Source organism: Cicer arietinum, chromosome 6 (genome assembly GCF_000331145.2).
Source record: "Cicer arietinum cultivar CDC Frontier isolate Library 1 chromosome 6, Cicar.CDCFrontier_v2.0, whole genome shotgun sequence".
Lineage (NCBI taxonomy): Eukaryota > Viridiplantae > Streptophyta > Magnoliopsida > Fabales > Fabaceae > Cicer > Cicer arietinum.
Window position 1 is genome coordinate 64,472,063 of NC_021165.2, and position 14,060 is coordinate 64,486,122.

A 14,060-nucleotide genomic window follows, 5' to 3' on the forward strand; every position below is an offset into this window, starting at 1 on the left:
ATAAGGTATACAAATACAAAAACAAAATATCATATTGTTTTCCAACTTGTAACTCAATTTTCTCATTCAATTCGCAATGAAATTTTGTGAAATCAGTGTCTATTTCGTAGGTAATTAAGTTTATTTTCTAATGGGATAGAAATCAGTTCAAAAAACCATATATGGAGAAAGTTATAAACAAAATACCGAATGTATACTTATATAGGTTCAAAGACAAGATTATATTATTTTCACTTTAAACTTTATATTTTCAAGTTCATATCATCAACTAAGTAAAATACATCAAAGTTCAGCATAAAAACAAGTAATTATCAATACTAAATAATTGTCATCTCATCACCAACCCAACCACAACACTCAACAACAATTGTAAAACAACAATTCTTCATAGTAATTAATACAAACACCTAACATACATTATTAATAATCAATGATACAAATTCAAATATGATTATCTCAATACTTAAATATACAAATCATGAACATATATTAGAAACATGAAACCAATATCTCTAAGCACTCCTAAAAGATGTTTTAAGATGATTTTCTATGTTACCTTAAGAAAATATTTGAGACCCCAAAGTTTGATTCTAATTCCTTTTCCTCTAAGTGAAACTTTAACTCCTCTTCAAGTTTTAATATTTCTTTTCAACATGCAAGAACGATAAATTTCTTTTCCTATATTGAAATCTCAGCTTTCATTTTCTTCTTTCTCATAATTTCTCATTTCACTCTTTTTCTTGATCCTCTTTTACTGGTGTGAAGTTGTTTCTATGTTGAGATGATGGAACGAGGGAGCTTGAGAGGGACATGCAATGAAGTTAATTTTTTTCTCTCTTCTCCGTCTTGTCTTTTCTTTGTTTTTTTTTTCCTCTTCTTCTTTCCTCGTTTCCTTTCTTTCCCCTTACACACACTATTTCTATTTTGTTTTATTTTATTTATTGGAAGATTGATAGGCACACCACTACTAAGTGGGTTGCACTCTATACGGAGCCCTCAACAATATTTTAAAAGTTACTACTTACTACAATTTATACTTATGCAAATTAATTATACTATATCCTAACTCATACATAGTATAAAACTAATTATTCTTATTATTATAATTATTCTACTAACTATAAAATTGATCCTAAATAGCATACAAAAATATTAAAGTTTAAATATTTACCATTTGAATTTTCAATAAATTATACTATCACTAAATTATCATTTTATGTAATTTTATAAATAATTAATACATTTATTTAATTCTAATAATAACAATAATAATAATAATAATAATAATAATAATAATAATAATAATAATAATAATAATAATAATAATAATAATAATAATAATAATAATAATAATAATAACATATTAATAATAGTTTACACACATAAAGTTGAGGTGTTATACAATATAAACTTTTTTTTTTAATAATTGTGTTTTTATATTTTATTATTTGTTTTAAGCGAGTACTTAAAAAATGTACAAGTGAGCAGCTTAAATCTTTGTGACCACGGCCACAACATATAAAATTAAATAGCCTACATCACAATTTTCAAAAAAAAAATTTCACGGACTTAATTAGAAATAATTTAAAATTATAAGGTCAATTAAAAAAAATTGATTTTGCAAATACCAAAATCAAAATAATCCTAAATTATAGGGATGAAAAATTAATTTATATCTAAATTTTCTAAGAGAAACTTTTATAATGTCTTATACATAACTTTAAAAAATTGTTTACAAATTTAAAGATGCATATGAATTGACTTAAAAAAAGAGGTTGAAAATTAAAATGAACAATCTATGAAGACTTAAAATTTACGAAAAGAAATTTATAAGAACCATATAAAAACAAAATTTTAAAATTTTATTAATAAATATATAACTCTAAAATACAACAACAGATGCTAAATTGTTTATGGTTATCTAAAAAAGTTAGTTATTTCATAAGGTAAAGAAGAGCAGATAAATGTTTATAGAAGATAAAATTGGAAAATAAAAAATACACCAAACAATATTCATCTTGTATTAAATTGGAATGTTAACTAAACATTGACTAAAATATCCTTATTAAAATTAAAATATTACAAGAATACCTAAATCTAATTCAATTTTCTCTTTCTTCCTCTCTCTCTCTTTCAGTCTTTCTCTCTCCCTCCTCCAGAATCAGATTCACGAATCACACGCGCGGCCGCCTCATTCAGATCGCTCCTCTGCTCTGCGGGGCTGCGGCCGCATCTGCCTGACTGCCTCTGTGGCCTTTCGTCGCTCTCTGTTCGCCGCAACATCATCTGTCTCTAGATCCTGTTGCTGCTTTGTTCAAAAGGTTCGAATTTCTATTTTGTTAGTGCTGATTTTTGTTAGTTAGTTTTGATATGGAATTCTGTTAGTTTGAATCGTCGCTCTCTGTTAGTTAGTTTTGATACTTCGCTCCTCTTCATTTTGTTGAGTTTTATCTATCCTAAGAATTTAACTTATATGGCAGTACCCGATATTTTTGTGGAATTCTACTTTTTTGCTTATGTTGTTCAGTTAGCATGAAATTTAAAGCTTATTTTGTTAGTGTTGAGTTTGGAGCTTTGATTTAGAGTTTGGAATTTTGATTTAGAGTTTAAATTAGATGCTGATTTTTGTTTAGCGTTTTTGTGTTGCACACAAAGTGTTTGATTTTATGTCCATATAAAGTATTTGAGTTTTTTGTTGCTTACAAGGTGTTTGAGTTTTGTTACATTCTTGTTTGAGTTTTTTTATTACATTTTTATGTCGGCACCCCAAGCTTTTTAGTCAAGCTCCGCCACTGCGTACATATACATCATAGATGGGTACTCTTACCCACGTACAAGAAAAATGGCATTGTCCTACCTCAGGAAAGGTATCATAAACACATAACAATATTCACAATCCAATTCAAAAAAAAAAAAAAGAAGCCAAATCTACCACAATGTCTTTTAGCGGCAATTTTAACTTTAACCATACTCTCTTAAAGTGTAGGATAGTGTATTTGATAGTACCTATGTGCAATCTTCTTATGAACTTTGGATGCATGATCGCGATCCTAAACGCGATCCTCAACCTCCTCGAATCTGTGAATATAACCCTTGTTGTTGTTAGGCACATTAACTCCTAGAGATTTGGCAACTGACCAAACCTTCATCCTTTTCCAAAACTGTGTTATAAAGTTCAATATCAGTATTTGTTAGTAAACCACCAAAAAAACTTTGTGGTGGATGATAAAGAAATGCACATTCTGTTGCAAATGGATTGATTGTAGTAAAAACAATATATTAACAAAACCAATTTAGCATGAATCAAGTCAATAACATTAGTTACATTTATATCACAACAACCCACTTTATCTTTTTCTTGAGGACATAATATGTACGAGCTCAAAGATAGTGTTGAATCAAGGCCCATTTAACTAATCCATCTCCCATGCTTTCACTTACACCTTTATCGCATACACCTCCCATATCCTCTTTTTCACAGACTTGGCCCACAAACTCATTAATTGTTTGATGGTCCATTACATCATTAAGGCCTCCATCTTCGAAGCCATTATCCATGCCACATTTTGTGCTAGTAGTGCATTTGAAAACTGAATGAATTCCCCCACATTTTGGGCAATACTCAGTCAGCTTCTGCCACCTTTCACTCTCCTAATTCATGTTGGAATTTGAAAATTCCAGAGTCAGAAAATCATTTACCATTGATTGAATCTTAGTCTTGTCAAATTCAATCTCATGGTTGTCATCATGATCTCTATAACATTGATATGGAATAGAAAATGCTCTTAGTGGTTTGGAACATTTGGTTCCTATGAGTCCTAATGATCAACGCGACTCCAAACTTCTAAACATCTTGAGTGGTATGACTTTCAATGACCAACAAAGAGAATATCTAAATCTCCTTGTGAGAAAAGATATGTTCAATGTTTGGGCGTAATCTCACTCCAATCTTGAGTCGTCATGGATTTTGTAAGTAAAAATGCTACCTTTTCTTCACATCTTTATTAACCTCCTCTTATGGTGGATATTATCGCTCTTCTTTATGCTCACAAATGAGATGCTTCAATTACTTACACCTAAAGAAACACAATGTACTTTTGGTAACCAAATTTTGGCAGACTATGACTTTTATAGATCCTCTATTTGTTTTATAGTATATCCCGATTCTCTATCGATGTTATCTTCCATATCTAAAGTTATTTATTTTTATGATGCTTTGTACTTTTCTTTGCCCAACAAGCTTGTGGTGTATTATTCTCCTTTATTTTCTTAGCTAGCATTGCCACTTAGATTACTATTTTAAGATATATTTTATTTAGCTAGCATTGCCACTTAGATTACTATTTTAAGATATATTTTATTTTTGTGCATTGTCAATTTATAAATAACTGCGCGATTAATAAATCACAATAATTTATTTTTGTTACTTTAAAATTAATTATGATTATAGTTTAATATTTTTTAACAATCTAATGATTATGATTGACTGATAATAAAAAATATTTACATTGATATTATATATAAATTAAATTCTTTAAGATAATTTTTAATTTTTTTGCTATTGTAGTATATGATACAACAATAAAATAAATAATAAGTTTAACTTAAAAAGGATTACATTTTAGCATTTAAAAAATAATGATAATTGAAATAATTACGAAACATGGATCAATAAACATAAACTAATTTTCACGTGTTTAATTTTAAGGAGCTGTTTTAAAAATTATAATTGTCGTTCAATATTAATATAAATAACTTTTTGATATGAAAATCCAAAAAATTAAATTTATATTGGAACATTTTCATTACTTATTTGTATTCTTAATAATGTAACATATTATTACATTATTAATAGATAAATAGATATAAATTTAATTTATATCAATACTAGCGTACTTTTTGAAACATATACCATTTAAAATCACATAAGTATATCATTTAGTTATATCATAAAATATCTCAATAATTTTAAACATGTTAAATTAAGATTATAATATGTGTGGTTCATATCAAATAAACTCTTTAAGATATTCAGTTATGATTTATAGCATATCCTATATGAGATATATATAGTTGAAATAAAAACTAACAAATAAAATATTTATTTTCAATTAAAATAAAATAGTTTTTATAATATAAAATCAGTTTTCTTAATGATGTGTAAACTACACTTAAAGTCTATTGCATAAATTTTATGTGATTGTATTTTTTATGGCATTGGAAAATGTATTTGCATCCCCTAATCTAATTTTAAATATATTAAATAAATAAATAAATAATTAAAATTAATATATAACTACATTATATTTTCATAGAAGTATTAATAATTGAAAATTTTGTACATGGGATGTGATTATATTATTTTTAAATTTTTTTAAAAAATAAGATTGGAATTAGATACACACTTGGTTTTTTAAATGGGGAGAAAGACATAGACATTGATTACTCTAATTGAATTGAATTTAATATTATTAAGCCTAGTTCTATACATCAAAGTAAATTCCATTTATACTCAGAGTAAAAAATAATTTAACATAGTCAGAGCAGTTGGTTGCAACACTTTCAAAATAAAGGAAAAATTCTTTCATATATGATATTTGATGTAAGAAAATTTATCAAAATTTTCGAACAAAATCCATAAAATTCAATATCAATTTCAAGAAAATTCATGTATTCATTGAAGATATACATCAAAAATGTTTTCACGTCATATTTAGTTACATGCAATAATTCTCATTTGAGAATTAGAAGGAGAGAATATTTTTGTGAACTTGAATCTCCTTTGTGTACTTCTTGAACGATTGAAAATCCAGGGTTTTATGATTGTGGATTTTATAAGGTAACTATTAATTCAGGTATTTTTTTTTGCTGTATTCTTTTGAGATTATAAAAATTCATTGAAAGAAGATTCAATCTTTTTTTTTTGTTATGTTGTTTCTGTTACAAGGTAAAAAATCTTGCAATTTTTTTGATTGATTTGATGAACTAATGCCAGAACAAGCAAAAGAAGTTATTATGTCTGTGATGATAATGATTCATGAATTCAAGATGAAAGACAATTGACAATTCTATTAAAGATTTTACAATGGAAACTAAAAAAAACTAAAAAAAACATGTATTTCAAAAAGAATGATGGAAAGAGAATGAAAAACATGTATTTAAAAAAGAATGATGGAAAGAGAATGATTGTTAGGTGTTTTTCATTGTTCCTTTTGAGTTCAAAATTTTATAAATAAAAAAGAAGAAATAAATAAATTGCTACAAATATAGAAAAACAGATCAAATAAGGATAAGAAAATTTAAAAAGTATAATAAAATATCAAATAATGTAGAAGAAAAAAAACTCTTCACCAGAATGTTAGATGTGAACACTACATAGCAATACTATGTAATTTACGAATGCAAATTGGAGCTTGAGCTAAACAATTTATATCTTCCAAAATTTAAACCAAGAAAAAACGTAGGTTTTCAATTTGTTGGGTTCTTTAAACAGAGAATTTTAAAATATTATAATTTTTATTCTATCATTTATTAGTATAATTAAAACTAATATAAATCATACATTTTTTAGTAAGTAATATTATTTATTTTAAATTTAAATACATAGTCACGAAAATGATGGAAGTCAATTAAATGTGTAGGAGTGAAAATAACGGTAGTCAATTAAAACAGTAATATTAGTTAAAACAAATTAAAACGGTAATAAAATATTTATTGTATTATTATTTTATTTTATCATATAAATTAGTGTACAGTGAAAATGAGTTCGTCCGTCGGAGTTGTGCCAAGGTGTCATCACGGTACTGTTGATTTATGGTGATGTGACATAGTGAACCTCATCTAAAGAACTGATATTGAATTCACTGTTGAAGATGGTATGTAGGAAAACAATTTTAAAATGAAAATGGAGAGATTTTGCATTTTTGCTTGTAGGAAAACTCTCATTTAGATTTAAATTAGATTTAGAGATATATTGAGAATAACTTTTTTGGGTTCATTCCATATTAATTTTCTTAGGTTTCAATTTTTAATTTCGTTTTTCAAATTCCAGTTTTCTTAGGTTGTGTAAAATATATACTGTTACTATTTTTAATATGAAATAAAATATGGATTACATTTAAAGTTTAAAAAGTACAATACGGTGGTTTTTTATTAATAAAATATATTTCAGTTACAAAATAAGAGTGTGCCATGTTAGCAATGTATGTCTAGAATTTGTGCACTTATTACGAGACTCTTTTTTGTTAAACATGCAATTATTTATAGTAATAGATTTATAGAGAAAAAGAAAATGACTTTATTTGGTCAGCAGATTATACTCTTTTTTTATTTTCTCTTATTTTTTAAATTAATTTTAAATAAATGTTAGCAAATATTCTTCTTATTGTACTTGTTATTAATAAAATATAAAAATTTATCATTGTAAATGTATGAGAAATTGTGTATTTAAACTTTTAAAAACCTAAATTTTATTTTTTTGAATACAAAATTTTATTTTTTGATTTCTGAACAAGTGCAGTAAAATTTTTATTTTTAATAAAAAAAATTAATTATATTTTTAACCATTATAAAATTTTAATATTTTATTTTTAATTTATATAAAAAAATAACTTAAAAGTAATATCTATACGCAAATAAAATATTAAAAGTTTACAATTAAAACGTTAACTACCACCAAAAATTCGCAAAAAATTTAAAACCCACAATATTGAAATTTTAATTTATTAGCATAACGATGTTAAGTAAATTTTATTTAAAAAAAAATAAGATGTTAAGTAAATCTGGGTGGGTTTTCTTTTACTACCAAAATCGATGGTACTCAACGCGTGGAAGGGGCAAAGGCTTGAAGGTGGGTGGGGTTTTCTTTTACTACCAAAATCGAATAATCATTCTTCCACGAATATATTGCTTCACTAGGATCTAACCTTCATTGATTTAACCAAAAATAATTTACTTTCTATCGATCTTCTTTGGATAGCGTTCATTCATTCCGATCCCAATTTTTTTTTGTATATATAATTTTGGGGTTTGGGATCAGTGTAAATGGAGAAGGTGATGAACATTCTGAAACCGAAGCCAAATCCTCAACAGTTGTTAAGAGATTGGCAACGAAGGCTTCGCCAAGAGTGTCGAAACATTGAACGCCAAATTCGCGGTAATTCCCTCTTTCTTAAAACCCTAATTCATTGATTTTTTTTTTTTCTGATTGTATTTGTGCTTATGATTGAATTTTGTTTGTTTGTATTGTTCAATTTAGATATTCAGAGAGAAGAAAAAAATGTTCAGAAAGCTATTAGAGAAGCTGCAAAGAGGAATGACATTGGCTCTGCAAAGGTTTTTTATTTTATTTTATTTTTATTTTTAATAATTATTTTGAGATCTGGGATTATGTTTCTTTGCTATTGATCCACCCTTCTTAGTGCTAGTAAAAATTGTATTTTGGGTAGTTTCATGCAATATTGTTTTTTATAAAAGACTTGAATCCGATATTTTACTGTAAGAGAAATCAAGTTTCTTGCCTTTTGAATACAGGTGTTGGTTTCATTCTATCGTTTTCATGCTAAATGTAAGGTAGAAGTGGATGATGGCGTAGTTTAAAGTTTTTATAGACTATGCCATACATATTACTACTATGTTAGGACTGGTCATGGACTCATGGTACTCAACAAACCAATGGTGAAGCTATTTTTGGTTTTGTAGTAGTGCATGACCTTTTAGGCAACACGTTTTTTTTCTTGAGATTTTAAGTTTAGATAGTATAAAATTGGTATTTTGGAATAAATAAATAAAAAATATCTTTATTATGATATTTGTTCAATTTTCAGGCACTAGCTACGGAACTTGTGAGATCCAGGAAAACAGTGAACCGTCTTCATGAAAATAAGGCGCAATTGAATTCAATATCAATGCATCTTGGAGAAAGTGTTGGTAGGTTTTGCTATGTTTTATTTGCCTTAATTTGTCCACTTAACCAAAAACTGTCTGAGTTAGTTACTTGTACTTCATACCAGTTGTATGATAGTTGATGCTTAATTGAAGATATTTAATTTTTCTTTAACCCCTCTTGTTACCTAAGTTGATTTGGTAAATTTGTCAACAATATTGAATATGTTGATAAAATGTTATGTTATGGAGAAAAAGCTAAACTGAGACATTCTGTTGATTCTATGTATAGTTTTTTGAAGTAGGGGGAAAAGTTGATTGTGATGTCCATATGGCATGCAATACATGGGAAAGTCTAAATTTTTTATTGTGATGAATTTAGGCATTTAGATCAGCTCATAAGCACAGCTTATATGGGCTTATCTATTAGCATAAGGGCTTATCCAAGTGTTTGGATGAGCTTATGATAGTAGCTTATATTGGCTTATAAGCTGTTTATAGCCAATTTTTATAAGCTTTAGAGAGTAGTTTATAAAGGTGTTTGTACGGAGCTTATAGATCAGTAATGCAGAATAACATCAGAACCTGTGTTCGATTATCTTTTTCCCCTGTTTGTATAACATTTTTATTATTTAAGATGCTCAACAACCTTGAAGGCACACATTTGTCCTACATATACTCGATCTCCCCCATCTCGCGTCTTTTAGTTTCCTTCACAGTTTCTTATCTGTGAGTAAAAATGAAACTGTGATGAAAATACATACCCACAAACAATATTTTGGAAGTCTTTCAACCACTCCCCTGCTTCAAAATCCATGCCTCACCTTCTTCATAGTTTTCCAAATGCTCTCCACCCCCTAGTGCTTTCCTATGTAGATGGAACTATGTTATGTTTACTTTTTCTTCATATTTTTAGGAGTTACTCTATTATTTAAATACTGCCAACACAAATAGTTCTACATCATGTTCCTTGGTTTTTTGAGCAGCACTTTGATTTCTAAGTACACATGAGCAGAACCTTTACCTCTAGGAATTATTTAGTAGACGGGCATAATTGTTTTGGTTTAGATGGAAGCTATAATGCATAAGCGCTTAAGTTGTTGTTTATCCAAACGGGTCCTTAGTGTTAACTCGGGTAGGAAGTCTAGAATTTACTTGGAACCAAGAAATTTCATTGGAATGATATTTACAAATATCAGACTATTTTACAAGCATGACTGAACACGACTAGCTGGTACGAAACCTTTGACAAGCATAACTTCATTTTAATTGATATCTTTGTGGTGCATGATTATGTTTAACTTTGGGGAGAAAACAGGAAGAGAGGGGAAAGGGTGGTTGGGGGTTACTATTTGAGTCATGCATTGTTTGGTTCAGCTGTCTTATCTGAAGTTTTTTTATTTGGCTTTATACAATTACTCTATCATAACAAATCATACATGTGTAAATATTCTCGCTGTACCTGTTCTATTCATAAGTTAGTGTAATATTTAGATTAATTATTTTTTCATTTTAACTGTAGATTCTTTTCAATTAGTCATCATATTCAAGGCAGATTTGTATTGTCATTATTATTTAGAACTATGTTCAATGGAAATTCATGATTTTTGGTTGCTTTTGCAGCAATTGCTCGTACTGTGGGACATCTGTCGAAGAGTGCTGAGGTTATGAAGCTTGTCAATAACCTCATGAAGGCTCCTGAAATGGCTGTGGCTATGCAAGAGTTTAGCAAAGAAATGACAAAGGTATGCCTGCAATACTCTATTTCTCCTGTTATTGTCAATTATTGATCGTGGAAAATAGCGGTTTGTTCGAATTTCGCTACACTACAGTGCTATAGTGCAGCTAGTTGACAACACTTTATACTAAATATTGAAAATAATAGTGATTTATTTAAATTTCGCTATGCTATAGCGCCACAATTTGAAAACATCGATTTCTCTTACTTTCTCCCCTTCCCGTAGTTATAGAATATAATCACATGGTAGTCATTGGTAATGTCTTCTGTTTTCAGGCAGGTGTTATTGAAGAGATAGTAAACGATGCTGTTGACTCGGCATTAGATTCCGAGGACATAGAGGATGAGATAGAAGAAGAAGTTGATAAAGTCTTAACCGCCATAGCGGGTGAGACAGCCGCACAACTTCCTGAAGCTGTGAAGAAACCAAAGGTGAAACAACCTGCTCAAAGTGTTAGAGCTGCAGAGGAGGTATGTGCGATTCAATAACCTGGTAACAAACATGGCTCTTTTAGTGTCTTTCTGAGTTACACTAATTATGGAATGCATTATTGTTTGTAGGAAGAGGCTATAGCCGAGGGCGTTGATGATGAGGAGGAAATGGAAGAAATAAGGGCAAGACTTGCTAAAGTTAGGTCATAAAAAGTTTATACTTTCTAGTCTTACAATGCAGCCTCTACATTGTACCCTGATGATATAAGAGTTTAGAGATGTTGACATCTTTGTATCCCATTTGTCATATTTGTATTGGAAAAGATGACTAATATTACCAATGGCAACATAGTTCATATGTAAATTACACGAGATTCTTGGAATATCAAGCTATATATTTTTAAGTTTATTAGATTAAGCACAATACTAACTTCATCCATGGTTGAGGATCTGTGGTAGAGATAACAACTCACATATAAGTGATTATTATAAACAAAAAAATTACTTTTACTGATATTAAGAAAATTAGTTAAGTGAAATTAGTTTTAGAATTCATGTAAAATGTAATTCAAATTTACCAAATTTACTAATATTAAGAAAATTAGTTAAGTGAAATTAGCAACCATACCATATTCTATACCAAAAGCAGAAACCAGTAAAGCAATGATACACAGTAATTTGGATGTGTCACCAAATCAACTCCTGTTGCCAACTTATATTAGCTGCAAATTGGTACAAGTTCGACCGATTGAAGAAAGCAAAAAATGGGGCATTTAGGTACCTTTATTTTTTATCTCCCTTTTTTCTTCATATTTAAATAATTACAGATGATTGAGTTTTTTCATTATGCGGTTGAAAAGGCCAAGCATTTAGTTGCTGAATATGCTGCAGTTATTAGTTGCTGAATATGCTGCAGAAAATAACAATATAATTAAGATCATAATTGCAGCTGTAATTACAATTACGCTGCAATCCTTTTTAATGTTACAGTAATTTTTTTTGTAATTTTTATATTGTAGCTGCAATTCTGTTGCTAGCGGCAGATTTTAAAATTTTTTTTTGAAAAGGTCAAAATAAATTAAATAATGCATGAATATGAAAAAATTATTTTTATATACAAAGTGTAATAAAATCCAAATCGATCTATGTTTAGTATCTTTATTTTTCAAGAAGAAAAACGCTATTTGAGATATTTAATTTTTTATTTTGAAACTTAAATTTATATCTTACTCAAGGAAATATAGATGAATTATAAAAATATTACATCTAAGTATCAAATTTTCAACACGATTTTCGTTCGAACATTAATTAACCAATGCAACAAAATATAAAATAAATTTTTTATATAAATATAAATAAATATTAAGGACTTGAGATGAGCCACATCAATCTAGTGATGATTTACCAGTGACAGTTTGGAATACAATTTATAACATTGTAAGATATGATCCTCTTGTGTTTGCTTATTTGTCTTAAATATATTATTGGAAGTTAGAATTCCATAATGTATTTTATTAAATTTTACACATTATTGTAAGTTAAAATTCGATAAAATAAAATAAAAAAGAATAAATATAGAGCTGAATAAACGATCATCATAAAAAAAACTAGTCTTCCTTGTTTTATGACAGTTTTTGACTTTATTTATTTTAATTAATTAACTTTATAGGTTGGACACTGACATTCTGGTATATGGACTTTGTTTTTGAAAAAAGAAACTAAAAGTGGTAAAATAAATGGATTTGATGAATAATGATGGATCAACATAATTCATTAAAAGCTATTAAAGATTCATTAAAAGTATTTATAAGAGTGATAAAATTTAATTAGTCTATTTATTTTTTTGGATTTTATTTTAGTTGAGTTTTAGTCTCTCAACTTAGTCTTTCTCGTCAGTTTTAAAAAAGTTACGTGAATTAGTATCGTTGTCCACATACGTAATATTAGTTTCTTGATGGCCACGACACTTCGATCTTTCAGTTGAACTTTATACACGTCGTCATTGTGAAAGCCGTTGGTAGCCTCCAGAAGATACACGAAAGTGAGTTTTCATAAAATCATAGAAGAAGAATGTCTTAAGGAAAGCTTAGTCTTCCGTTCCAAAATAATTTGAACATTTACAAATAACTTGTCCAAAATAATAATAATTTTTTATTTTTGATTTAGAAACTACCTTTAATTATTTTATTTTAATTGTATCATCTAATTAATATAATTTATATTAAAAATTAACACTTTACGACACTTAATAACATTTTAATTAGGGATGGCAATGGGTAGGGTTTGGGTAGGGTACTATAGTACCCGTCCCCATACCCGCTGTTTAAAAAAATACCCATACCCGTGCCCATACCCTCATGGGTATCAACTTTAATACCCGTATCCTTGCCCTTTGGGTACTTAAGTGTCCGTACCCATACCCATTACCCGCATTTTAACAAAAATAGATCGATAAATAATCACGTTGTGATTAAATTTAAAAAAATTTCAAATATCTTACAACCAAATCATAAAGTAATAACATCCAAAACATATCAAATTACAAGTCCTTGGGCAATATTCTCCAAAATAGTATTACTACAATAAACATATCAAATTACAAGTCTTTCTCCAAAATTAATCATCCTTGTGCAGTATCAAAACATATTACATTACTACAATAAACATAAAAAATCAGAAATAATATTTTATGAAGTTGCAAGTTCTTGGGCAGTATTCTCCGAGATCTGTAAAAAAAATTGATATGTGTTTTATATTAGTTACTTATAATTATAAAATCGTTATTAATAACAAAAAAAAAACTCTTAAATATAAAATCACAATTATTTACCTCTTCATCAGAATCAGATTCTTGAAAAGTTTGCAAACGTTTATCTTTCGATTCTAAATATTGCAGCGGTCCAATGATACCAATAGTTGCTAAAACATAAAAGAAAATAAATAGTTAAACTAAACACAAATTTAATTGAATAAATAGTATATTGCAATATTTATTACCTTGTTTTTC

At 28.0% G+C, this 14,060-nt stretch overlaps 1 protein-coding gene across 3 annotated transcripts; it reads left to right on the forward strand.

Moving 5' to 3' along the window:
* Positions 1 to 2,104: 2,104 nt before the first annotated feature.
* LOC101507844 (vacuolar protein sorting-associated protein 24 homolog 1) lies at positions 2,105 to 11,462 on the forward strand. Of its 3 annotated transcripts, none has more exons than XM_004506006.4 (7): positions 2,105 to 2,321; positions 8,039 to 8,155; positions 8,258 to 8,334; positions 8,826 to 8,928; positions 10,507 to 10,628; positions 10,898 to 11,092; positions 11,183 to 11,462. In XM_004506006.4, the coding sequence occupies exons 2-7, from the start codon at positions 8,044 to 8,046 to the stop codon at positions 11,261 to 11,263; spliced, it is 690 nt and encodes a 229-aa protein (XP_004506063.1). In that variant the 5' UTR covers positions 2,105 to 2,321; positions 8,039 to 8,043; the 3' UTR covers positions 11,264 to 11,462. The 3 variants fall into 3 exon arrangements, with proteins under 3 accessions (XP_004506063.1, XP_073226229.1, XP_004506062.1); XM_073370128.1 differs by having other exon boundaries at positions 2,112 to 2,321; positions 7,979 to 8,155; XM_004506005.4 differs by lacking the exon at positions 2,105 to 2,321 and having other exon boundaries at positions 7,789 to 8,155.
* Positions 11,463 to 14,060: the final 2,598 nt, after the last annotated feature.

Coding starts and splice junctions, on each gene's coding strand:
- LOC101507844 (XM_004506006.4), top strand. CDS start 8,044: ATGGAGAAGGTGATGAACATTCTGAAACCGAAGCCAAATCCTCAACAG. Junction 8,335..8,825: donor ATGACATTGGCTCTGCAAAG/GTTTTTTATTTT, acceptor TTCAATTTTCAG/GCACTAGCTACGGAACTTGT. Junction 11,093..11,182: donor GTGTTAGAGCTGCAGAGGAG/GTATGTGCGATT, acceptor TATTGTTTGTAG/GAAGAGGCTATAGCCGAGGG.